This window comes from Limanda limanda, chromosome 11 (genome assembly GCF_963576545.1).
Source record: "Limanda limanda chromosome 11, fLimLim1.1, whole genome shotgun sequence".
Lineage (NCBI taxonomy): Eukaryota > Metazoa > Chordata > Actinopteri > Pleuronectiformes > Pleuronectidae > Limanda > Limanda limanda.
In genome coordinates this window covers 12,229,146-12,254,617 of record NC_083646.1, presented here as the reverse complement: position 1 = coordinate 12,254,617, position 25,472 = coordinate 12,229,146, and the positions used below count along the sequence as shown (strand labels likewise).

At 38.8% G+C, this 25,472-nt stretch overlaps 6 protein-coding genes across 10 annotated transcripts; 5 read left to right on the top strand and 1 right to left on the bottom strand.

The window, feature by feature from the left end:
* Nucleotides 1-958: 958 nt before the first annotated feature.
* Nucleotides 959-2,548, top strand: s100a10b (S100 calcium binding protein A10b). The gene is made up of 3 exons (XM_061081405.1): nt 959-1,047; nt 2,083-2,237; nt 2,333-2,548. The coding sequence occupies exons 2-3, from the start codon at nt 2,100-2,102 to the stop codon at nt 2,483-2,485; spliced, it is 291 nt and encodes a 96-aa protein (XP_060937388.1). The 5' UTR covers nt 959-1,047; nt 2,083-2,099; the 3' UTR covers nt 2,486-2,548.
* Nucleotides 2,549-3,977: 1,429 nt separating this feature from the next.
* Nucleotides 3,978-7,325, top strand: LOC133014475 (uncharacterized). 4 transcript variants are annotated; one of them, XM_061081725.1, is made up of 11 exons: nt 3,978-4,026; nt 4,132-4,207; nt 4,709-4,785; nt 4,896-4,980; nt 5,223-5,299; nt 5,410-5,494; nt 5,713-5,804; nt 5,915-5,999; nt 6,227-6,318; nt 6,429-6,546; nt 7,117-7,325. In XM_061081725.1, the coding sequence occupies exons 3-11, from the start codon at nt 4,738-4,740 to the stop codon at nt 7,164-7,166; spliced, it is 732 nt and encodes a 243-aa protein (XP_060937708.1). In that variant the 5' UTR covers nt 3,978-4,026; nt 4,132-4,207; nt 4,709-4,737; the 3' UTR covers nt 7,167-7,325. The 4 variants fall into 4 exon arrangements, with proteins under 4 accessions (XP_060937708.1, XP_060937706.1, XP_060937707.1 ...); XM_061081723.1 differs by having other exon boundaries at nt 4,694-4,785; XM_061081724.1 differs by having other exon boundaries at nt 4,132-4,314; nt 4,694-4,785; nt 5,226-5,299.
* Nucleotides 7,326-9,951: 2,626 nt separating this feature from the next.
* Nucleotides 9,952-11,141, top strand: LOC133014474 (protein S100-G-like). 2 transcript variants are annotated; one of them, XM_061081721.1, is made up of 3 exons: nt 9,952-10,112; nt 10,468-10,616; nt 10,776-11,141. In XM_061081721.1, exons 2-3 carry the CDS (start codon nt 10,476-10,478, stop codon nt 10,962-10,964), a joined length of 330 nt encoding a protein of 109 aa, XP_060937704.1. In that variant the 5' UTR covers nt 9,952-10,112; nt 10,468-10,475; the 3' UTR covers nt 10,965-11,141. The 2 variants fall into 2 exon arrangements, with proteins under 2 accessions (XP_060937704.1, XP_060937703.1); XM_061081720.1 differs by having other exon boundaries at nt 9,952-10,616.
* Nucleotides 11,142-16,368: 5,227 nt separating this feature from the next.
* Nucleotides 16,369-16,849, top strand: LOC133013522 (protein S100-G-like). The gene is made up of 2 exons (XM_061080484.1): nt 16,369-16,509; nt 16,652-16,849. Exons 1-2 carry the CDS (start codon nt 16,369-16,371, stop codon nt 16,847-16,849), a joined length of 339 nt encoding a protein of 112 aa, XP_060936467.1.
* A 3,186-nt stretch (nt 16,850-20,035) lies between these two features.
* On the bottom strand, nt 20,036-20,848 carry LOC133014768 (protein S100-A7A-like). The gene is made up of 3 exons (XM_061082034.1): nt 20,681-20,848; nt 20,348-20,487; nt 20,036-20,239 (listed from the first exon to the last, which is right to left on the bottom strand). The coding sequence occupies exons 2-3, from the start codon at nt 20,477-20,479 to the stop codon at nt 20,093-20,095; spliced, it is 279 nt and encodes a 92-aa protein (XP_060938017.1). The 5' UTR covers nt 20,480-20,487; nt 20,681-20,848; the 3' UTR covers nt 20,036-20,092.
* A 3,447-nt stretch (nt 20,849-24,295) lies between these two features.
* On the top strand, nt 24,296-24,764 carry LOC133013478 (repetin-like). Its single transcript, XM_061080433.1, has 2 exons — nt 24,296-24,436; nt 24,579-24,764. The coding sequence occupies exons 1-2, from the start codon at nt 24,296-24,298 to the stop codon at nt 24,762-24,764; spliced, it is 327 nt and encodes a 108-aa protein (XP_060936416.1).
* Nucleotides 24,765-25,472: the final 708 nt, after the last annotated feature.

The window sequence follows — 25,472 nt, the reverse complement described above, 5'->3', positions numbered from 1 at the left end:
TGCCCTGCCTCTCACATGCTGACCCCCTCTGGGAGGACGGTAGAAGGTAATGGAAAACACTGGTGTGTCTGTATAGATTCGTATATTTACTCCATTTAAAGGGCAAGCAGCGGACTAACTGTTTAGAAAAGGATTCAAACCCTTGTAGAGATCTGGAGGAGCTGTAAGTGAAATAGCTGAGGTGCCCTTGAGCAACCCCTCAAACAGTTCCAGGCAAGCTGCTCTGGGGCCAACAGATCCGTGCTTGTTCTGGACAGCTTCCAGGTGTGAGTATCTGTGTGAACAGGGCGTTCCAGACAGAGACAATGGAGTTTCCTTAGATAAATAAAAGCTGTGAGGAGGATATGACTGTTTCCCTCATTTAAAGAAGTAAATCTTTTTTATTTGGTGTGTATAATCACTTATTACAGACACTAACAAGCTGGGTTTGACTTAAGTTCTTCCCTCAGGCAAACTATTACAAAGCTCATCAACCTTCAACACCAACGATGTCATTTCCCTCTTCTGTTTATTGTTTGATTATGATTCATTTTGCTGTAACTTCCTGCGCAAAATTACGAGAGGCAAGGCGCTTCGTACTTCTCTCCTGTTTCTCTGATTTCCTGTGGCACATGTTCTAGAAATAGGGCGGAGGTGTTAGACGCGCCTGTCACGGATATGACATCATCTTAAGAGAAGTCCGATGGGAAAAATATTTGAATTAATAGAAACTGTGTCAAAGTTGTGAAAGTTAAAGATTCACCTCAGTGTCTCAGGAGGTGACAGCCCCTGTGCGTAAAAACAGTGGATGATGTTTGTCCATGGCGTTTCCACATTGTTTGCTCTCTCTCTCTCTCTCTCTCTCTCTCTCTCTCTCTCTCTCTCTCTCTCTCTCTCTCTCTCTCTCTCTCTCTCTCTCTCTCTCTCTCTCTCTCTGTATACACCTCCCTCTCTCTCTCTCCCTCCCATCACTCTGGGCGTTGCCAGCAGACTATAAGTGCTTGGATAAACTTTCCCTGGAGCTTCTCTCTGAACTTCTACTCCCTGCCACTGCGGTCAAGCGTCCTGGTAAGTTCATAGCCTACTAACTATTTCAACACTTGCGTATTAAATTGTCATTGTCTTAGAGAGGCTATAAACTATTCATCTGTTAGTGTGAGGAGTTTGCGGCTTGTACAATAAATGCAGGAGCTGATTTTGAGGTTTGTTGTAAAACTTGTCAAATCTGTGGGCTTTGGCTTTTTTTGCACATTTCTCTCTCCTCGTCTGACAAGTTCCGACAGGTCCTCTGTTTGTTCTTCCCTTAAGTTATTTGTACTTTTACAGACCACCTCGTATTTTCCCCTCTGAAAGTCCACCAAGAAAGGGTGAGTTGAAAGCAGAGCCAGGAAGGAATGATCTCACCCTACCGATAAGGATTTCACTGTGTGCCAGAAAACTATGTCTCATATTCAAAGAATGTGATTTGAGCGCCATGTAAAACCAACTTAACACTTACAAATTATTTACTATTAAAGCTAATTTCCTGCTGCTTAACTGCAGCTTAGTGCTTTACAAACGTTAATAGAGCTTACTAAAGTAATAGGAAGGTTAATTTATACTTTAATGTATAAAGCAGGCCATGGCTGTGCAGAGACCTGAAGAGGGATGGGCCGCAAAGTTATAAACGCCCACTTGATGAAGCAAGATTTTAAAACAGCAGGAATACACCAATTATAATTTTCACTATTACCTGTTGAAAAATAGAAACCTTGTATTCAAACAGAATGAGACATGAAGTCGCACAATAAATAAATACTTAATAATACTTAATCCACAATTTTCCAACACCATTTCAGGATTTTAACAATGTTTACTTTCTTGAGAAATGGCAGCGATGAAGGGAGCAGCAGTGACAATTGTTATGATAACAGTTTTGCCAATAATGGTGATAGTAAGTGAACCTACCCTGTTGCACTGAGCATCAATGTGCACACAGGCATGCAGTGCCTAAACATCATCATCATTATCCTGAAATCCTGCAAAATATGTTACGACTCTCACAGATAAATTAAAGTTTATTTTCAGTGAAATTAATCTCCAGATTTGTCTTTCTCCTTTCAGCACACATTTCCGGAGCCATGACTAAATTAGAGACCTCCATGGAGTCCATTATTAAGGTCTTCCACGACTATTCCAGTGAAGACAAGGAGGGGAAGACCTTAAACAAGAAAGAGTTGAAAAAGCTGCTGGAGAATGAGTTACCCGGCTTTCTGAAAGTAAGAGCCTTCTGTATTCCATTCAATCTGATCTCTGGCCTCAGTACTAGGCAATATGCTTAACTCACTGCTCTATGTTTACCTTTCCCCCCCAGAGAAATCCAAATGCAGTGGACAGCATCATCAAAGATTTGGACCAAAACAAAGATGATAAGATAAACTTTGAGGAATTCATCGGGTTCGTCGCCGGCCTCTCAAACGCCTGTGAGAAGTGTTACGATCTCTCTCAAAAGAAGCTCAAGCATTGAAAGGCAAATACTACGGGAAATATTGATGCTGAGTTTTCATAAATAAAACTACATTTTACAAGATTTCCTCTTCTGTTCGTGCATTTTGTCCAAAATACCTTTTTTCTTGTTCTTGCTCTTTGCCTCCAATTTCATGAACACCTGCATCCAGTTTAGTCAAGAGAGGTTCTGCTACTGCCAGAGAAATATCTCAGAGAGAATATTGATGAGTTCACATCTGATGCACATCATTCCACTCATAAATCTTGCCTGAAAGCTCTGCAAGGACAGCAGTTTTATACAGTATGGGAATGGCTCAATATGGGCGCGTCCGGTATCAAATATTTTTTCCAAAGCCTGAATCTACTTATTACTGTTTCATAAGGTCCTTTATACCCATGGGAGTCAAGGACGTTTTCATAATTACTCTCATTCTTTTCCATGTGTTTCTGATGATATTTGTTTTTCACCAACAGATCATAGAAAACTTGTCTTGATAAAAAGTCACTGGGATGAAAACTTACAACAGTGTCTGCATTCTAATGTATATCTCGTTTTTTTCTCAGCATGTTTATTCTTAATCACCCAGAGAAGTGCAGTTGTTGCTGTTGATGCTTAATATCAAGCTGAATTGAAAAGGTTTTATTTTGAAAAGCTGTGAACTTGGGTGTGAAGATTGTGTCAATTACTTAACAGACATCTGAAATAGCCGACATGCAAATGTATGAAGAAAAAAAAACACAGATTCAGTAAACGGTTCCAATGCAATAAAAGCCATGAACAGTCGTATTGAAAATTCTGTTTAACTTTATGAAAAACATGGACTATAAAATCGCAGATAAACCAGGTAGGATGAACACAAGGTTAACATTGTTAACATGATCACAATCAAGTTTACAACGTAGACTGTGTTTTTAATGCACATTGCCATGTACCAAAATAAAAGAAAGACACCTGTTGCAACTAAAGGATAACAGAGAAAGATCAGTGCTCCTGAGACAGTCCCAGTTCAACGTGGTCTAATGAAACGGTTCGTGATATCGTACTACAAGTTATGTATACATTTTCATAGAGAATCCTACGAAATGCTCCAAACGACAAGTGCGCCTGCGCAGATTTCTGCAGCGCTCTGATCAAGCAAGATGGCGGAGATTACTATATTCTTGGTGGAAAACGCTAGATTTTAGCAATGTTTCTTAATAAAAATGTGTTTTGATGATATTTGTGGCGAGATATGTGTGTTTCAGTTTCAATATTTTCATTCAGTGAACCTATACGATGTTTGGTTTGTTAGTTATTACGAAGATGTTTCACGTTCCTGTCGTATCTAAGGTGGTTGCTATGGACGCTATTGTCGCTCCTTGCCATCAAACCCGAATACTTTGTAAATTGCCCCCGTTACTATCTTTCCATATAGTGCAAGGCTTCATTTTCATGTATGAACTAATCTTACCTTATAGATTATTTAATATCATGAGGTTAGTTTTTGTAATTTTCCCTTCACTTCCGGGAACACGATCGATGCGCCGGACGTGGCGTCATTCTCCTTCGCCCCTGTCTTGGTAAGTCCTGGAATTTGTTTATATCGCAAATTCGAATACTTACGTATTAAACTTTAAAAACTTTCTTTTGACCATACTCTCGTTGCTAATGTTACTGTTTTACAGATAACCTGTCCCTTGCTCCTAACTCCGACCTCAAGTCCTTTCTAAATAAAACAAACGGACAAACGTCTCTCTTTGTGTGAGTGAGTGTGTCTCATTTGTTTGTGTGTGTTTGTGTGTGGTTTTTATTTGTCCGTCTCCCTGTTGGACCTGTGACCCCAATTTCAGTGGCATACTAAGTCTCTGGTAAGTAGTTCCGTATACATATATATACACAGCTTCAAAAGTGTCCATAAACTTATGCGAAGTTTAAATAAGTAAATAATTTTAAACAGAAATAAGCCTTGCTCGCATGAAAGTTAATGGTTTAAACCTAAGAATTTTTAGATGAGCACTAGAATCTCAACACAATTGTAACACCACTTGTTTGCCACGGGTTGTAAATGTTCATCCTTAGCTCTTTATTTTCCATATACTTATAGTTTGCTAAATTTTTCCTTTGCTGTATGTCTCACTAGCTTAATGTTTCGATATCAAGAACAAAACACGGTTTATTCAAGATCTCGGGACGCCTGGCTACTGTGGCCCTAACATGGCTTTAACATGTTTGATCTGTATTGTTTAGGCAATATGTCATCAGCACATGATGTAGAGACTCGTCTTGAGGAGATGGTCGAGGTAGCACAATCTCTGGCCGAAGATCTCAACACAACTCTGGTATTGTAACACTTTCAATACACTTTCCATTTTTCTGTTTTCATTAAATTATTTGCTATGCCAGTCTATATGGTTTTATTTTCTTTACTTAGATTTTTTGTACTTCTTAGGGCAAGAAAAAGAGAAAATCAAAACCAGCTGAACCTTGTCGATGGATACAACGGGATGAAGACGGCAACATTGTTTCAGAAACTGGTAAGTCCCCCTCATCAAACTCATGTGTGCCAGGGGTTGAAAATGTTCATCCTTAGCTATTTATTTTCCATATACTTACAGTTTGCTAAATTTTCCCTTTGCTTTATGTCTCACTAGCTTAATGCTTCGATATCAAGAACAAAACGCGTTGTATTCAAGATCTAGGGACGCCTGGCTGCTGTGGCCCTATCATAGTGGCTTTAACATGTTTGATCTGTATTGTTTCGGCAATATGTCATCAGCAGATGATGCAGAGACTCATCTTGAGGAGATGGACAAGGTAGCACAATCTCTAACCAAAGATCTCAACACAACTCTGGTATTGTAACACTTTCAATACACTTTCCATTTTTCCGTTTTCTTTAAATGATTTGCTATGCCAGTCTATATGGTTTTATTTTCTTTACTTAGATTTTTTGTACTTCTTAGGGCAAGAAAAAGAGAAAATCAAAACCAGCTGAACCTTGTCGATGGATACAACGGGATGAAGACGGCAACATTGTTGCCCAAACAAGCAAGTCCCCCTCATCAAACTCATGTGTGCCAGGGGTTGTAAATGTTCATCCTTAGCTCTTTATTTTCCATATAGTTTGCTAAATTTTTCCTTTGCTGTATGTCTAACTAGCTTAATGTTTCGATATCAAGAACAAAACACGTTGTGTTCAAGATCTCGGGACGCCTGGCTACTTAGGCTCTTTCATGGCTTTAACATGTTTGATCTGTATTGTTTAGGCAATATGTCATCAGCAGATGATGGAGAGACTCATCTTGAGGAGATGGTCAAGGTAGCAAAATCTCTAACCGAAGATCTCAACACAACTCTGGTATTGTAACACTTTCAATACACTTTCCATTTTTCTGTTTTCATTAAATGATTTGCAATGCCAGTTTATATGGTTTTATTTTCTTTACTTAGATTTTTTGTACTTCTTAGGGCAAGAAAAAGGGAAAATCAAAACCAGCTGAAACTTCTCAATGGATACAACGGGATGAAGACGGCAACATTGTTTCCCAAACCAGTAAGTTCCCCTCATCAAACTCATGTGTGCCAGGGGTTGTAAATGTTCATCCTTAGCTCTTTATTTTCCATATACTTATAGTTTGCTAAAATTTCCCTTTGCTTTATGTCTCACTAGCTTAATGTTTCGATATCAAGAACAAAACACGTTGTATTCAAGATCTAGGGACGCCTGGCTGCTGTGGCCCTATCATAGTGGCTTTAACATGTTTGATCTGTATTTTTTAGGCAACATGTTATCAGCAGATGATGCAGAGACTCATCTGGAGGAGAGGGTCGAGGCAGCACAATCTCTGATCAAAGAGCTCAACACAACTCTGGTATTGTAACACTTTCAATACACTTTCCATTTTTCTGTTTTCATTAAATGATTTGCTATGCCAGTCTATATGGTTTTATTTTCTTTACTTAGATTTTTTGTCCTTCTTAGGTGAAGAAAAAGAGAAAATCCAAACCAAAACCAGCTAAACCTTATCGATGGAGAGAACGGGATGAAGACGGCAACATTGTTGCCCAAACTAGCAACTCCCCCTCATCAAACTCATGTGGTTAGTTCAATACTCGAATTGGCATGCTGCACAAAGTATTTGCTGAGAGACAATTGCTTGTGATTTTTGTGAAATATTGCACAATAACCAAGGTAGGCCATAATTAAGCAGAGTATCTTCTAACTCAAACATAAGTGTTCACGTCTCAATACAACCTAAACTTCCTCTCCTCAATCTTCAACAAATGCAACTAAATTTATCTTGAACCAAGGCCCACACTTTGGCTTGGTATGAAATAATGAAACATTTTATTTATTATTCTATCAGGGACCATTCACATTAACACATACATTTTAATTCCGCTATTTCCAAGAGTACCATTAATATACTGTACTGTGAACTCATAATGTCTGTCTATGTTTTGTTGTCAAATACTATGACAACTGAAATAGTAACCTGACCAAATTTGACTCAATGACATGTACAAAACAGACTTGGTTCAGAAGGATAAACAGCAAAGAGATCCACAGACAAGGGCAGTTCCATTAGGAGCTAAGAAGATTAGTAGTGATTGACATTGAAACTGCAATGAAATGTTGGCATTCTTCACATTAAACTTTCTCTTCCTAGCGAAACGGGTCAGATCATCCACTCCCAGTGTTCCTGAGGGGAACCAGTAACAACTTTCACCAAAGCTTAAGACAGTCATGTAAGATGAAACTAAATCAATTACTTGAACACGTTTCATCTATCTGCATTGCTAATGTGCAGAAACTGTAGTTAATAACCGTAATGTTCATTAAAGGTTCACCTGCATTGAACAGTGGACATGGTCAAAGTCCTGTTGCATCTGTGTTTTTGTTCAGTTTTTTTCCTGTTGCTTTGCATGAATTGTGCTTGATGCAAGTTGTGTGTGTAGGTCCATCTATACGTTTGTGTTACTTAACGTTCTACTACATTAATTCTATGACCTCTTGTCATAGGGTTAAAAATTTCTGCTCGGATTTCTGTCCAACAATACCACAGAGAGGGGGGTTCATGTGTTTTGTGTCCCTTTTTGCTGGTAAATATTTCAAACCCCATAATTTGTAACCATTCAGATGTCAGTTTTAGTACTTAAAAGCCAGACAGGACTTTAACAAATGTCTCTTCCCATCAAATAGAACGATAGCTGGCTCGTTTCTTTAAAATCTGGAAGTGAAAGGAAGTTCCAAAAAGTACAATTTATGAATTGGTCCTTTGAGCAAAGGGTGTGTGTAGTGTCTTAAATTCAACACTAGATGTCATGAGAATCTGTTCAGACTGTTCACTCAGCATTCTCCTCTTGTTTCCTCTCTTATTTCTAATTATTTATTTCCAGTAAATGTTGCAGGGTTTAATCAGGTCACATTTTTAAATATCAGAACATTCTCTACAATTATTCAGCTGTAAGGAGGTGATGCTGACTTCTTTCAAATAAATTAAATGTTTCCTCAAGAGTATTTGACAGAGTTTGAGTGTGTATTTTATGAGCTGCTCTTTTCTCCCACAAGATTTATGGATATAATCTCAAAATATGACTAATGGAATAATCTGCCTTGCATGTTACCCCAAGGTAGAGAAACAGGAAAGCCACACCCATCATTGTAACAGAAATGTAAAAATAGACTTATTTCACATTTTCTATCACCCTGCATCGTATAGTCTCAAATCATACTATATAGTATATAAACGTATCATATTTTATCTTAACATGTCTGATCTTATCTTATCATGTCATGAACAATTCTTCCATTCTCTGACTCAGAGCTTTTGTAAGAAGAACTTGTTTTACCACTTTTTTATTGTAGTCTCTTTTTGTATTTGGACAGGCGTGGCCCATCTTTTAAATCTGTTTTTCAAAACACTATAAAGAACTAAATGTAGAGAAGGGGATTCAAAGCTATTTCTAATTGATATCCAATCAGTCTCCATGTGCATGATGACTTACCACTGCAGAGATAAAGAACAATCTCCAGGAGTGAGACTGTAACTCATACCTCGACCAGCAGAGTGTGGAGAGATGAACTTTTTGTTGTTTGAAACACAACACGATCCTCCGTCTCTATTTTCTCTGCCTCCCCTGCAAGGAGAATCTGATAGTGTTTGATAAGTGGAGGTAATATGGTCTAAGTAAAGTGAGGCCGGCCCTGGACACTTTGAACTGAGCTGTAAAATGGGACTTGGCAGGAGGCGAGAGAGGCGAGGAGAGCAACGACATGAAAGTCTGCCTTTGTGCTTCTTTGGAACAGAGACGTGGAAAATGGAGACTGTTACGTAACAGTGGAGTGTGATGAATGGAAGAGCTGAGCGTCAGAGTCAGACATGTTCAAACAAAGTGGAAACGCTCATGTAGTTTGACTTTTTCAGCAGACTTTTGACGGCTGCTGGTTTTAATGAAGTTAAACTCAGTAGCTTCACTGTAAAGAATAGACAAGTTTAATACTTTTCAGTGAGTAAAAGATCAATCTAAGTTACAAACATTCAAAAGTGTATCCACCTTTATTCAAAATAGCACAGAGAATTAACATGAGGAATAAGAAGTAACTTTTTAAACGGTTACAAATAAAAAAACAACTCTTCATAAAAAATTTTTAACCATCTAGTACCCTTTCATATCTGTTAATGTTATATGCAATTGATTAGAGGCATGTCTTTGAATATTTACATGTGAAAGGTAAGACCTGATCAAAAAACAAGGGCAGGGTGGGACCATATGCTGTTGGTATATGAGTCATGAGTCATTGAGAAAAGCAAGGAATTCCCTTGTGGTAAAAGTATTTACGTTCCCACAGAATTTTGTCGCAAGAAGGGAACAGTTTTTTTCAGTCATGTTGAGTATAATGTACATTTTGCCGCGGGATGGTAGTTATACATCAGCAGGTCTGTATTAACCATTTAAAGCACATTGCACTACAATTCTCATTCAACCACACTTGCGTACAGAGATTCACACACCACTCATACGCTGTCAGCACAGACGTCTGAGGCAATTTGGGGTTCAATATCTTCTCCATGGCAACTCAGAACTCTAGGAGCCAGGGGATCAATCCACCGATCCCCAGATTAGTGGACAAACACACCAGAGCCGCCCCAATTTGTTGTATATATATATCAATATGGAACAATAGCAAAACTGTACTTCAAATGCACAAACACACATCTCTGACTTTTTAGGTTGAATTGAAACCATACTCAGGCTTTCCATTTACTTTATTGATCAAAAAAGTTACTGCGAACACACATACATGAAATCTACATGCAAACATAAACAGGGACCTTCAGTGATAATAAAAGTTCTATTTTATATCCCTGTGTGGCTCAGCTGTGAGAGTGACGAGAGTGGAACGGGTGGAGTGGGGTACATTACGCAGGCATGAATCACTGCTGGTGTTTGTGTAATTATGTGTGTGTGTGTGTGTCTTTAGGGGGTCTGGGCACGTGTGTGTGTCTGTGTGTCTGGGCACGTGTGTGTTTGTGTGTGTGTCAGACGAGTGCCTTCTCTTTAAGAGGAGGCTTTCCCACTCGCTCTGACCACACTCTCATCTGGGACCAGTGCTGAGACAGATCCGATCTTTTCTTTGCTTTTGGGGAACGAGAACTCTGAGGTGAGCACGGATGGAAACTGTGAAATGCTGGAGGAGGGGATTTTTTTCGGTTGGAAAGACCGAGCGAACGCCTCAATAGAACAGAGAATATTGTTTAGAAATGTTCTTTACTGAAGTTCTTCTACAGCTCTGAACAATTGATATAGTGTTTATTTTGACTTTAACATCCTGTGTTTATGTCATTGTCTAAAATATATGTCTATAACTGACATCAATAGATTTCATGAGGCATGACAACAAAGTGCCCGGATAATCTTCCATCTTGTTCTTTGTTGCATTATTAGTGGTTTTAAGGTATTTTATTCTGCTTTTCCATTGATTCACTTGTAAAATCAATTACAATCTTTCTCCTCAGCTTCAGATATGGCTCGTCTGGATCACGTCATCACAAACATTGTGGATATATTCCTGGAGTACGCCGAAGATGAGGGCAAGAAGCGCCAGTTAAACAAGGAGGAATTAAAGAAAGTGTTGCAGCAAGAAATACAAAGTCCCGAGTTGAAAGTAAGTGATACGACACAATAAGGTTACATGATACACACATATATCTATGTAATGTAATGTAATATAATAAATATGCCTCTGCGCCTTATTCACAATATTCTGACATCTGGTTTTGTGCATTTCCTACTCATCATCTAACTGTAAGAATCCATTTTCAAGGGTACAATCAATGCAGATGATATTGAGGAAGCCATGCAGATGCTGGACAAAAACCATGACGGTGAGGTTAACTTCCGGGAGTTTTGTCGGTGTGTGTCAGACCTGGCCAAGTGCCACTACAACAAGAAGACAGGCAAGGGAGGCAAGAAAGGCAAGGGCAAAGAACAGGAACCTGAGACTGAAGATTAACTCTTAAAATGTTGGAAGCTCTGTAACATATTAGAAATATCCTATATATATATATATTTGGCATATACACAACTTAGATGTCATATGTGACCCAGTCTTCCAGATGTTATTGCTATCAAGCTATTTTGCACTGTTAATAAAACTCAAGCCTGTTTCTTGTGTCTAAAAAATGCATGCAACTTGTGATTTTCAAACTGAAAATAAACTCTAAAAACTAATGAATTTGTCTGGGGCTTCCTCTGTCGTTTGAATCAATCACTGCACGTCTCACTGTAGAGTATCTGGTGTTGTTGTTGTGAAAGCAAACAAACTGGCTCATGAAACATTCAGCAGACATCACTCACTGTGTTCTCCACCAGCAGCTCTTCATTATAAGAAATGTCTCCTCTGTGACTTTATAGTTGAATGCATCGGTGGAGGAAGTAGTCAAACACTTTACTTATCAATAAATGGACAGAAATGTACTCAAGTAAAAGTTAAAGTACAACATTAGCTTTTCTCCATTGGTAAAAGTACTTGAAGTATTGAAAGTAAAGTTCTTGTCACTCTGACTCGATCAATTCTCCTCTTGGTATGGATTGATTATTTTTATGTTACGCAGTGCATTTTAAAATTACAGTATTAAGATGTTCTTGGAGTATAAGTGAAGAGAGTACCTGAAATATATCTACTTAAGTAAATTCCAGACACATAAAAAACGTACAGTAACAAAGTAAATGTACCTCATAATAGCCCACCACTGCTGAGATGGACTGTTCTCCGTGGGTTTAAACTGTGACTGATGTCTTTGTCTTCCATAATAGTCATGTGTCTCGGTCTAGATTCTTCCATCATAGATTTTTATGTTAAATTAAAACCAAAAAATCCCAAATCATCAGAACGAATAATGTTAGATCTATTGTTTGGGGGCAGAGTGGACAAACTTACATGAAACTCTCCTTGATATCATGTTGTATTCTATTTGACATCTTATAAACTGGATTTACATCCACACCACAAAGTGTTAACCGCCTCACATTCCAGCCTGTGGAACCAAAAAACCGTGCCTTTCTATTGGTTGTCATTTTGCCCTCCCTTCCTGACAGGAGTTTGTGATTGGTTGCGTGGCCTGTTGGGTGGAGCATCCTGCAGTCAGAAATATGAAGAAAATAAACAGTTATTAGTAATATGACTCTGTGAGGACACAGTAAAGTCAGGACAAGTCGTGCAGGTTCACCGTTAATCTCATATAAGATGGGGCTAGCACATTAAGATGAATATGACAATAGGATTTAAGCCTGAACATTGATTATGTGCACCTGCCCCACCTATGTGTGTTTGCAGAGGGGTTAACTTGTGCATTTTGGAAATTCTCAAACAACAAAGAGTGAACTACTGCATGTTTCTGATGTTATATCTGGAAGTTTCTTTGTATGAATGAAACCAAAGCACATTTATTAAATAGGGAAATTAAATGCCTTACATCATACATTTTTTTTCTGTTATTCAATTAGTTTATATCTCCGCTCACAAGAATACAGTTTATTCTAAAGCTGTTTCAAAATGTTGCATCTGGAAGTTTTGAGCAGTCATACACTGTCATGAAACTAGTTGGGGTAGAAATTAGGAAGTGCTGTTTTTTCATCTCCAGTGGAGGGCTGTGGATTTGAATCCATTTTAAATTGTGCTCTCACCTCTTCTTCTCCCTACAACGACTCTCTGCTGTTGATCTAATCGATGCAATATCCCCCATGACTGCCAGGTGGCGCAAGTGCATCAAAATACTGCACTACTTTAACAGAAGTGAGCATCTGCCACCACTGGCCATCTAAACAAGCTGAGCATCTTTAGTTGGTTAGTAAGTTTGGATTACTTTTATACATTTAATTTTATCGTGTAAAACTGTTTTGGTCAGCAAGAATTGTTGGCTCCAAAGATCCTGTACAAATTGTGTGTAGCTATAACTTGTAGAAACAGGCATAAGCTTAATAAATTGAATTTTTCTTTTCTTTTCCTGGTTGAAATGGGCTTTGATCTAATTCTGTGTCGTTGAACATGTACCCTGAGGAAAACTTCAAACATTGCAGTCTTCTCTCGGCCTCCCAGTCTTGTACTAGAACAAGTCAGTCCTGTCAGTAAAACTCATAACATGTATGTAGGTCACACTTTTACAGGTGCGTGGTTTAGATCTAAATGAAGACCAAGTTCAGCGATTGGTGTGGTTCAACTTAAAACTGAGTACTCATGTAATAACGTAGTAATCTGAATATGGGTCAGTACGTCAATTTGATTTTCAGGCATTACAGCTGCTTTGATCCTATGGTCTCTGATATATTTAAATGCAACTGCCCCTTCAGATGGACTGGAACGTGAGTGAGTGAGTGAGTGAACCAGTGAGGAGTGGTAGATAATTCACTTTGTCTCGTCTCTTTTAGTATTTTTAAGCATTTCCTTACTTTGTCTTTGTAATTTTATCGATACCTTCGTTTACTTTCCTTCGATGTTTCCTCATTGCAAATTTATAAAATTCATGATTCTCTGTAATTACAGTTTGTTACATGTGTGTATTGGGTGGTTGGTGGTAGAGGTCAATCTGTATAGTTTCCCTTTGTGTTAAAATTGTATGACAAGTGCCCCAGATGCAGTCATGGAAATGTACAGGCGTGTAGTTGAGATCTAATTTAAAAACAAGTTCAAAGATGGGTGTGGTCTGTGCCTTTATTACTGAGTGCTCATGTGATAATGTGGTTTATACTACTGAGTTCTCATTGGTCTGAACCCAGGATGAAATATCTTATATGTTTTGCACAGTTTCATGTTGTCAAACAGGTCATATGTTTGACAAACCTAGACATAAAAATAAAGAGTTGTGATGACTAATACTTATCATGGAAATCTCGTCCAGTCCCAACAAACCAGTTCACCAGTCCCTTTGTGCGACACTGTAATTATAGCACAGAGCAACGTGTGAAGCTGTTTGTACAGCGAGAAACCAGTTCCACAGTTGTTCTGTGCCACAGGTTAAATATTCATCATTGCTCTGAGCGTGGCACAACAGTCCCCTTAAATTTAATGAAGCTGCACCAAATTTCACCAACTAATGCCTATCAGTTCCCTAATTGAGCCTGATTTAATTTATTAAGAGTCATGAATTACTTTAAAAAAGGGTGAAAGTGTTAAACACGCCCTGTGTCACATTGGTAAAGAAAACGATTCTTGGATTCCCTCCCGCATCTGGATCCGCAAAAAAGTTTAGGGGTTCTTTCCCGAGCCTTCTGCATTCATCCTACCAAGTTTGTTTGCTCACAAACACAGTGAGACTGAATATGACTACACATGCAGTGTGGTCTGCTGGAGGGGGGGTAGCACGGACAGAGACAGGAGCAGGCTCAACAGACTGATAAGAAGAGCGAGCTCTGTCCTGGACTGTCCTCTAGACTCCATTGAGGAAGTGGGGGACAGAAGGATGTTAGCCAAGCTGGCGTCCATCATGGGCAACACCTCTCACCCCCTACATGACAATGTGGGGTCCCTGAGCAGCTCCTTCAGCAGCAGACTGTTACACCCACGGTGTAAGAAGGAGAGGTTCCGCAGGTCCTTCATCCCAGCTGCAGTCAGGCTCTACAGCACCAGCACCACCTGATAATGTTGTAGTCCCTGTCTATTATTTCTATCTCCACTCAACCTCTCACCATAGCTGTATTTGTATTTTTATTTTTCTTATTTATTTTTTATTTATTACTCAGATCACTACTATGCACAATAATATTCAACACTTTACATCTATATTTATATCATGGTCACTTATAATGGTTACATTGCAATATTTATATTTCCATTATGCTATCTTGTAGTATTATTTATATTATGGTCACTTACTTTTTTTAATTATTTTTCTGTATCATGGTCACTACTGTTGCAATATTACTTATAATATTTTTTTTGTTTTCATTACAATAACACTAACATCATTCCACTTTCTCCCCAGTACCTGCTTTTGCACAGTGTCTGTTTTGCAGGTTGTTTTTGTTTTTGTTTCTGTACTCTCATTATGTGTAGTTTAGTAGTGTATATATTTTGATCTTTTTTATCGTGCTTCGGCACTGTTATTTAAATTCTGTTTTTCTCTTATTTTGCTGTAACAAGTGAATTTCCCCGTTGTGTGGATAAATAAAGAAATCTAATCTAATCTAATTGTTATAAACAGACAAAGGAACACACAACACGTTCGATGCCATAGTTTTAATCTTCTTTATTTCTTAAAGTGAGGACAAATGAAAGTCACATTCTTTAGCTTCCGGGTCACATTTGCCACCGGTCTTCTCTTTACTTTCCACAGCCGGCTCCACCGCCTCTCTTCTTGTTGTAGCCGCATTTTGCCATGCAGCTCACAAGCTTGAGAAACTCCTCGAATATAGCACAGAGAATTAACATGACAAATAAGAAGTAACTTTTGAAACGGTTACAAATAGAAAAAAGAACTCTCTTCGTAAATGTTTTTGAACCATCTAGTAACATTTCAAATCTGTTAACGTTATGTGCAATTGATCAGAGACATGTTTTTGAATATTTACATGTGAAAGGTAAGAATTGATCAAAAAACAAGGGCAGGGTGGGACCATATGCTGTTGGTATATGAGTCATTGAAAAAAGCAAGGAATTCTCTTATGGTAAAAGTATTTACATTCCCACAGAACTTTGGCGACAGAAGGGAACAGGTTTTTCAGTCATGTTAAGTATAATGTACATTTTGCCGCGGGATGGTAGTTATTTACTTTATTGAAACAAAAAAATGTGGCGCGAGTGGTGCCGGTGGAGTGGGGTACATTACGCAGGCATGAATCACTGCTGGTGTTTGTGTAAGTGTGTGTGTGTGTGTGTGTGTGTGTGTGTGTGTGTGTGTGTGTGTGTTTGTGACTTTGTGTGTCTGGGCACGTGTGTGCACGTGTGTGTCAGACAAGTGCCTTCTCTTTAAGAGGAGGCTTTCCCACTTGCTCTGATCACACTCTCATCTGGGACCAGTGGTGAGACAGACGTGATTTTTTCTTTGCTTCTGCAGAACGAGGACTCTGAGGTGAGCATGGATGGAAACTGTGAAATGCTGGAGGAAGGACCGAGCAAATGATTCAATAGAATAGAAAGAATATTGTGTAGAAATGTTCTTTATTGAAGTTCTTCTACAGCTCTGAACATTTGTTATAGTGTTTATTTTGACTTCAACATCCTGTGTTTATGTCATTCTCTTTAATTTATGTCCCGAACTGACATTATCAAGAGATTTCATGAGGCGTGACAACACAGTGCCCGGATAATCGCCTTCTATCTTGTTCTTTGTTGCATTATTAGTGGTTTTAAGGTATTTTATTCTGCTTTTCCATTGATTCACCTGTTAAATCAATTACAATCTTTCTCCTCAGCTTCAGATATGGCTCGTCTGGATTCCGTCATCACAAACATTGTGGATATATTCCTGGAGTACGGCGAAGATGAGGGCAAGAAGCGCAAGTTAAACCTGGAGCAATTAAAGAAAGTGTTGCAGCAAGAAATACAAAGTCCCGAGTTGAAAGTAAGTGATGCAACACACTCAGGTTACATGATACACACAATTATCTATAATAAATATGCCTCTGTGCCTTATTCACAATATTCTGACATCTGGTTTTGTGCATTTCCTACTCATCATCTAACTGTAAGAATCAATTTTCAAGGGTACAATCAATGCAGATGATATTGAGGAAGCCATGCAGAAGCTGGACAAAAACCATGACGGTGAGGTCAACTTCCGGGAGTTTTGTCGGTGTGTTGGGGACCTGGCCAAGTGTCACTACAACAAGAAGACAGGCAAGGAAGGCAAGAAAGGCAAGAAAGGCAAGGGCAAAGAACAGAAACCTGAGACTGAAGATTAACTCTTAAAATGTTGGAAGCTCTGTAACATATTAGAAATATTCTTTAGATATATATATATATATATATATATATATATATATTTGGCATATACACAACTTAGATGTCATGTGTGACCCAGTCTTCCAGATGCTATTGCTCTCAAGCTATTTTTTACGTTTAATAAAACTCAAGCCTGTTTCTTGTGTCTAAAAAATGCATGCAACTTGTGATGTTCACTTGTCTTACGTACAAACTGAAAATAAACTTTAAAAAACTAATGAATTTGTCAGGGGCTTCCTCTGTCGTTTGAATCCATCACTGTACGTCTCACTGGAGAGTGTTTGGTGTTGTTGTTGTGAAAGCAAACAAACACTGGCTCCTGAAACATTCAGCAGACATCACTCACTGTGTTCTCCAGTGCACAAGTCACCAGCAGTGCTTCATTATGGGAAATGTCTCCTTTATGACTTTATAATACTTGGATGCATCGGTGGAGGACGTAGTCAAACACCCTACTTACCAATTAATGGACAGAAATGTACTCATGTAAAGTTAAAGTGCAACATTCACTTTTCTCCATTTGTATTTGAAGTATTGAAAGTAAAGTTCTTGTCACTCTGACTGAATACATTCTGCTCTTGGTATGGATGAATACTTTTATATAAAAAACTGTGTGAGTATTAAGATTAACTATTTGCTGAGACATGTAGGCCTACTTGGAGTATAATTCAAGAGAGTATCTGAAATAAATCTACTTAAGTAAATTCCAGATACATAAAAAACGTACAGTAACAAAGTAAATGTACTTCATAACAGCCCACCACTGCTGAGATGGACTGTTCTCCATGGGTTAAAACTGTGACTGATGTCTTTTTCTTCCATAATAGTCATGTGTCTCGGTCTAGATTCTTCATCTCTTCATCAATTTTTATATTAAATTAAAAACAAAAATTCCAAATCATCAGAACCAATAATGTTAGGTCTATTGTTTGTTTCAATTTGACATCTTATACACTGGATTTATATCCACACAACAAAGTGTTAACCGCCGCACATTCCAAAAAAGGTGCCTTTCTATTGGTTGTCATTTCGCCCTGCCTTCCTGACAGGAGTTTGTGATTGGTTGCTTGGCATGTTGGGTGGAGCAACCTGCAGTCAGTAATATAAAGAAATTAAACAGTTATTAGTAATATGACTCTGTGAGGACACAGTCAAGTCAGGACAGGTCGTGCAGGTTCACCATTAAGCTAATTTAAGACGGGGCGAGCACATAAAGATGAATATGACAATAGGATTTAAGCCTGAACATTGAATATGTGCACCTGCACCACCTATGTGTGTTTGCAGAGGGGTTAACCTGTGCATTTTGGAAATTCTCAAACAACAAAGAGTGAACTACTGCATGTTTCTGTTGTAATATCCGGAAGTTTCTTTGTATGAGGAAACCAAAGCACACTTATATCTCCGCTCACAAGAATATAGTTTATTCTAAAGCTGTTTCAAGTAGTTGGGGTAGAAATTAGGGATTGCTGTTTTTTCATCTCCAGTGGAGGGATGTGGATTTGAATCCATTGTAAATTGTGCTCTCACCTCTTCTACTCCCTACAATGACTGTCTGCTTATGAACTAATCAATGCAATATCCCCCCTGACCGACAAGTGGCGCAAGTGCATCAAAATACTTCACTTCTTTAACAGAAGTGAGCATCTGCCACCACTGGCCATCTAAACAAGCTGAGCATCTTTAGTTAGTTAGGATTATTTTTATACATTTAATTTTATTGTGTAAAAATGTTTTCCAAAGATCCTGTACATATTGTGTGTAGCTATAACTTGTAGAAACAGGCATAAGCTTAATAAATGTTTCTTTTCTTTTCCTGGTTGAAATGGGCTTCGAGCTAATTCTGTATCGTTGAACATGTACCCTGAGGAAAACTTCAAACATTGCAGTCTTCTCTCGGCCTCCCGGTCTTGTACTAGAACAAGTCAGTCCTGTCAGTAAAACTCATAACATGTATGTAGGTCACACTTTTACAGGTGCGTGGTTTAGATCTAAATGAAGACCAAGTTCAGCGATTGGTGTGGTTCAACTTAAAACTGAGTACTCATGTAATAACGTAGTAATCTGAATATGGGTCAGTACGTCAATTTGATTTTCAGGCATTACAGCTGCTTTGATCCTATGGTCTCTGATATATTTAAATGCAACTGCCCCTTCAGATGGACCGGAACGTGAGTGAGTGAGTGAACCAGTGAGGAGTGGAAGATAATTCACTTTGTCTCGTCTCTTTTAGTATTTTTAAGCATTTCCTTACTTTATCTTTGTAATTTTATCGATACCTTTGTTTACTTGCCTTGGATGTTTCCTTATTGCAAATTTATAAAATTCATGATTCTCTGTAATTAAAGTTTGTTACATGTGTGTATTGGGTGGTTGGTGGTAGAGGTCAATCTGTATAGTTTCCCTTTGTGTTAAAATTGTATGACAAGTGCCCCAGATGCAGTCATGGAAATGTACAGGCGTGTAGTTGAGATCTAATTTAAAATCAAGTTCAAAGATGGGTGTGGTCTGTGCCTTGATTACTGAGTGCTCATGTGATAATGTGGTTTATACTACTGAGTTCTCATTGGTCTGAACCCATGATGAAATATCTTACTTGTTTTATGGACAGTTTCATGTTGTCAGACAGGTCATATGTTTGACAAACCTAGACATAAAAATAAAGAGTTGAGATGACTAAAACTTATCATGGAAATCTCGTCCAGTCCCAACAAACCAGTTCACCAGTCCCTTTGTGCGACACTGTAATTATAGCACAAACCAACTTATTAAGCTGTTTGTACAGCGAGAAACCAGTTCCACAGTTGTTCTGGGCCACAGGTTAAATATTCATTATCGCTCTGAGGTCGGCACAACAGTCCCCTTAAATTTAATGAAACTGCCACAAATTTCACCAACTCATGCATATCAGTTCCCTAATTGAGCCTGATTTAATTTATTAAGAGTCATAAATTACTCCCTGTAAATAGGGTGAAAGTTAAGGGGTTCTTTCCCGAGCCTACTGCATCCATCCTACCAAGTTTGTTTGCTCCCACACACAGTGACACTGAATATGACTACACATGCAGTGATTGTTATAAACAGACAAAGGAACACACAACACGTTCAATGCCATAGTTTTAATCTTCTTTATTTCTTATAGGGAGGACAAATGAAAGTCACATTCTTTAGCTTCCAGGTCACATTTGCCACCGGTCTTCTCTTTACTTTCCACAGCCGGCTCCACCGCCTCTCTTCTTGTTGTAGCCGCATTTTGCAATGCAGCTCACAAGCTTGAGAAACTCCTCGAAGTCAAGGTCTCCTTTACACTTCCCTCCCTGGCCCTTGTCACATTCTTCTGCCATTTTAGCCTAGAGAACACATTATTAGATCAGCAATAACGTATGTGAATGGGGAAAAATATAGATGTGCATACATGTGTAACGTCATCCTGAAGATGAGCATGTTGAGTCTCTTACCTTGGCCTCAGGGCAATCCATTTCTTTTTCCATCATCTTCTTCAACTCCTCCTTGTTTAACTTGCCATCACCATCAGAATACTCCACAAACACCTCCACGAGGCCCTTAATGGCTCCTTGCAAACGTGCCATGGCTGCAGCTGGAGAAAAAGATTCATGCTGGTGTTTAGTAAAGAGGAGAAATGCTCAGGAGTTCATGTATTTAAAACGTACAGAGGTCACATAATATACATATATTGCAACCAACATATTGTGGAGTCTCATCAAATGTCTTGTTGCAGAAATAGATAACAATTGTTCAGATTTTTTGCTCAAATTTGCATCGGTACTCACTTTAGGGTTTAGGTTCAGCAGGTGAAGAGAGATCAGGTCTGTGTCAGCAGCTCGGCCTGTGATCAGACTGAAGGAAGAAGCCTATTTTATAAGAGCCGATGTTTGACACACCTAGACGTAGAAATAAATATTTGTGCTGACACACGATCAAAATGTAAATTTAGCTTTGTCCCAACAAACCAGTTCACCAGTTCTTTTGTATGACACTGTTATTATAGCACAAGCCAACTGATTAAGCTGTTTGTTCAGTGAGAAACCAGTTCCACAGTTGTTCTGTGCCACAGGTTAAATATTCATCATTGCTCTGAGCGTGGCACAACAGTCCCCTTAAATTGAATGAAGCTGCACCAAATTTCACCAACTTATACGTATCAGTTCCCTTATTGAGCCTGATTTATTTTATTAAGAGTCATGAATTACTTTAAAAAGGGTGAAAGTGTTGAACATGCCCTGTCTCACATTGGTAAAGAAAACGATTCCTGGATCCGCCCCCTCATCTGGATCAGCAAAAAAGTTTCGGGGTAATTTCCCGAGCCTACTGCATCCATCCTACCAAGTTTCATGGAAATCTGTACAGTTATTTTGGTTGATCTTATGTAAAAAAACGGAGAGAGGTGGAAGCATTACCTCCTTGGAGCGTTATCAGTAAAGTGGCATGAGGATATCTTCACTGATCTCAGCCATGTTTGATGGCTCCCACACACAGTGACACTGAATATGACTATGCATGCAGTGATTGTTTTATACAGACAAAGGAACACACAACAGGTTCAATGCCATAGTTTTAATCTTCTTTATTTCTTAAAGTGAGGACAAATGAAAGTCACATTCTTTAGCTTCCATGTCACATTTGCCACCGGTCTTCTCTTTACTTTCCACAGCCGGCTCCACCGCCTCTCTTCTTGTTGTAGCCGCATTTTGCCATGCAGCTCACAAGCTTGAGAAACTCCTCGAAGTCAAGGTCTCCTTTACACTTCCCTCCCTGGCCTTTGTCACATTCTTCTGCCATTTTAGCCTAGAGAAAACGTGATTAGATCAGCAATAATGTATGTGAATGGTGAGAAATATAACTTCATCCTGAAGATGAGCATGTTGAGTCTCTTACCTTGGCCTCAGGGCAATCCATTTCTTTATCCATCATCTTCTTCAACTCCTCCTTGTTTAACTTGCCATCACCATCAGAATACTCCACAAACACCTCCACGAGGCCCTTAATGGCTCCTTGCAAACGTGCCATGGCTGCAGCTGGAGAAAAAGATTCATGCTGGTGTTAGTAAAGAGGAGAAATGCTCAGGAGTTCATGTATTTAAAACGTACAGAGGTCACATAATATACACATATTGCAAACAACATATTGTGGAGTCTCATCAAATGTCTTGTTGCAGAAATAGATTACAATTATATAGATTTTTTGCTCTAATTTGCATCGGTACTCACTTTAGGGTTTAGGTTCAGCAGGTGAAGAGAGATCAGGTCTGTGTCAGCAGCTCAGACTGTGATCAGACTGAAGGAAGAAGCCTATTTTTATAAGAGCCGATGTTTGACACACCTAGACATAGAAATAAATATTTGTGCTGATTCATGATGAAAATGGACATTTTGCTTTGTCCCAACAAACCAGTTCACAAGTTCTTTTGTATGACACTGTAATTATAGCACAAACCAACTGATTAAGCTTTTTGTACAGCGAGAAACCAGTTCCACAGTTGCTCTGTGCCACAGGTTAAATATTCATCATCGCTTGGAGCGTGGCACAACAGTCCCCTTAAATTTAATGAAGCTGCACCAAATTTCACCAAATCAAATGTATCAGTTCCCTAATTGAGCCTGATTTATTTTATTAAGAGAGTCATGAATTGCTTTAAAAAGGGTGAAAGTGTTGAACACGCCCAGTCTCACATTGGTAAAGAAAACAATTCCTGGATCCGCCCCCTCATCTGGATCAGCAAAAAAGTTTGGGGTTCTTTTCCCGAGCCTACTGCATCCATCCTACCAAGTTTCATGGAAATCTGTCCAGTTCTTTTTGTTGATCTTATGTAAAAAACGAATAGAGGTGGATATCCTCATGTGAAGTGGCATGAGGATATCTTCACTGATCTCAGCCATGTTTGTTTCCTCCCACACACAGTGACACTGAATATGACTACGCATGCAGTGATTGTTATAAACAGACAAAGGAACACACAAATCATTCAATGCCGTAGTTTTAATCTACTTTATTTCTTATAGTGAGGACAAATGAAAGTCACATTCTTTAGCTTCCGTGTCACATTTTCCACCAGTCTTGTCTTTACTTTCCACAGCCGGCTCCACTGCCTCCTTCTTGTTGTAGACGCATTTTGCCATGCCACTCACAAGCTTGAGAAACTCCTCGAATTCAGGTCTCCTTTGCACTTCCCTCCCCGGCCCTCGTCACATCCTTCTGCAATTTTAGCCTAGAGAACACATGATTAGATCAAACATTCAAGAGTGTATTCACCTTTATTCAAAATAGCACAGAGAATTTACATGAGGAATAAGAAGTAACTTTTTAAACGGTTACAAATAAAAAACAACTCTCTTCGTAAATATTTTTGAACCATCTAGTAACATTTCATATCTGTTAACGTTATGTGCAATTGATTAGAGGCATGTTTTTGAATATTTACATGTGAAAGGTAAGACCTGATCAAAAAACAAGGGCAGGCTGGGACCAAATGCTGTTGGTATAAGAGCCATGAGTCATTGAGAAAAGCAAGGAATTCTCTCATGGTAAAAGTATTTACATTCCCACAGAACTTTGGCGACAGAAGGGAACAGGTTTTTTAGTCATGTTAAGTATAATGTACATTTTGCCGCGGGATGGTAGTTATTTACTTTATTGAAACAAAAAAATGTGGAGCAGGTGGTGCCGGCGGAGTGGGGTACATTACGCAGGCATGAATCACTACTGGTGTTTGTGTACTTGTGTGTGTGTGTGTGGTGTGTGTGTGTGTGTATGTGTGTGTGTGTGTGTGTGTGTGTGTGTGTGTGTGTGTGTGTGTGTGTGTGTGTGTGTGTGTGTGTGTGTGTGTGTGTGTGTGTGTGTGTGTGTGTGTGTGTGTGTGTGTGTGTGTGTGTGTGTTTGTGACTTTGTGTGTCTGGGAACGTGTGTGTGTGTGTGTCAGACGAGTGCCTTCTTTTTAAGAGGAGGCTTTCCCACTTGCTCTGACCACAGTCTCATCTGGGACCAGTGGTGAGACAGACGTGATTGTTTCTTTGCTTCTACAGTACGAGGACTCTGAGGTGAGCACGGATGGAAACTGTGAAATGCTGGAGGAAGGACCGAGCGAATCATTCAATAGAACAGAAAGAATATTGTGTAGAACTGTTCCTTATTGAAGTTCTTCTACAGCTCTGAACATTTGTTATAGTGTTTATTTTGACTTCAACATCCTGTGTTTATGCCATAGTCTAAAATATATGTCTATAACTGACTTTATCAAGAGATTTCATGAAGGTCGACAACACAGTTCACAGATAATCTTCTTCTATCTTGTTCTTTGTTGCATTATTAGGGGTTTTAAGGTATTTTATTCTGCTTTTCCATTGATTCACCCATTAAATCAATTACAATCTTTCTCCTCAGCTTCAGATATGGCTCGTCTGGATCACGTCATCACAAACATTGTGGATATATTCCTGGAGTACGCCGAAGATGAGGGCAAGAAGCGTAAGTTAAACAAGGAGGAATTAAAGAAAGTGTTGCAGCAAGAAATACAAAGTCCTGAGTTGAAAGTAAGTGATGCAACACACTCAGGTAACATGATACACACAATTATCTGTAATAAATATGCCTCTGTGCCTTATTCACAATATTGTGACATCTGGTTTTGTGCATTTCCTACTCATCATCTAACTGTAAGAATCCATTTTCAAGGGTTCAATCAATGCAGATGATATTGAGGAAGCCATTCAGATGCTGGACAAAAACCATGACGGTGTCAACTTCCGGGAGTTTTGTCGGTGTGTGTCGTACCTGGCCAAGTGCCACTACAAAAAGAAAAAAGGCAAGGGAGGCAAAAAAGGCAAGGGTAAAGAACAGGAACGTGACCAAGAAGACTGAAGATTAACTCTTAAAATGTTGGAAGCTCTATAACATATTAGAAATATTCTATATGTATATATATATTTGGCATATACACAACTTAGATGTCATGTGTGACCCAGTCTTCCAGATGCTATTGCTCTCAAGCTATTTTGCACGTTTAATGAAACTCAAGCCTGTTTCTTGTGTCTAAAAAATGCATGCGACTTGTGATGTTCTCTTGTCTTACGTACAAACTGAAAATAAACTTGAAAAAACTAATACATTTCTCAATTTCTCTGTCGTTTGAATCAATCACTGCACGTCTCACTGGAGAGTGTTTGGTGTTGTTGTTGTGAAAGGAAACAAACACTGGCTCATGAAACATTTAGCAGACATAACTCACTGCGTTCTCCAGTGCACACGTCACCAGCAGTGCTTCATTATGGGAAATGTCTCCTCTATGACTTTATAGTTGGATGCATCGGTGGAGGAAGTAGTCAAACACCTTACTTACCAATACATGGACAGAAATGTACTCATGTAAAGTTAAAGTACAACATTAACTTTTCTACATTGGCACTTGAAGTATTGAAAGGACCTTAAAGTTCTTGTCACTCTGACTGGAACACACAACACGTTCAATGCTATAGTTTTATTCTTTATTATAGTGATGAACAATGAAAGTCACATCTTTAGCTTCCATGTCACATTTACCAACGGTCTTCTCTTTACTTTTCACAGCCT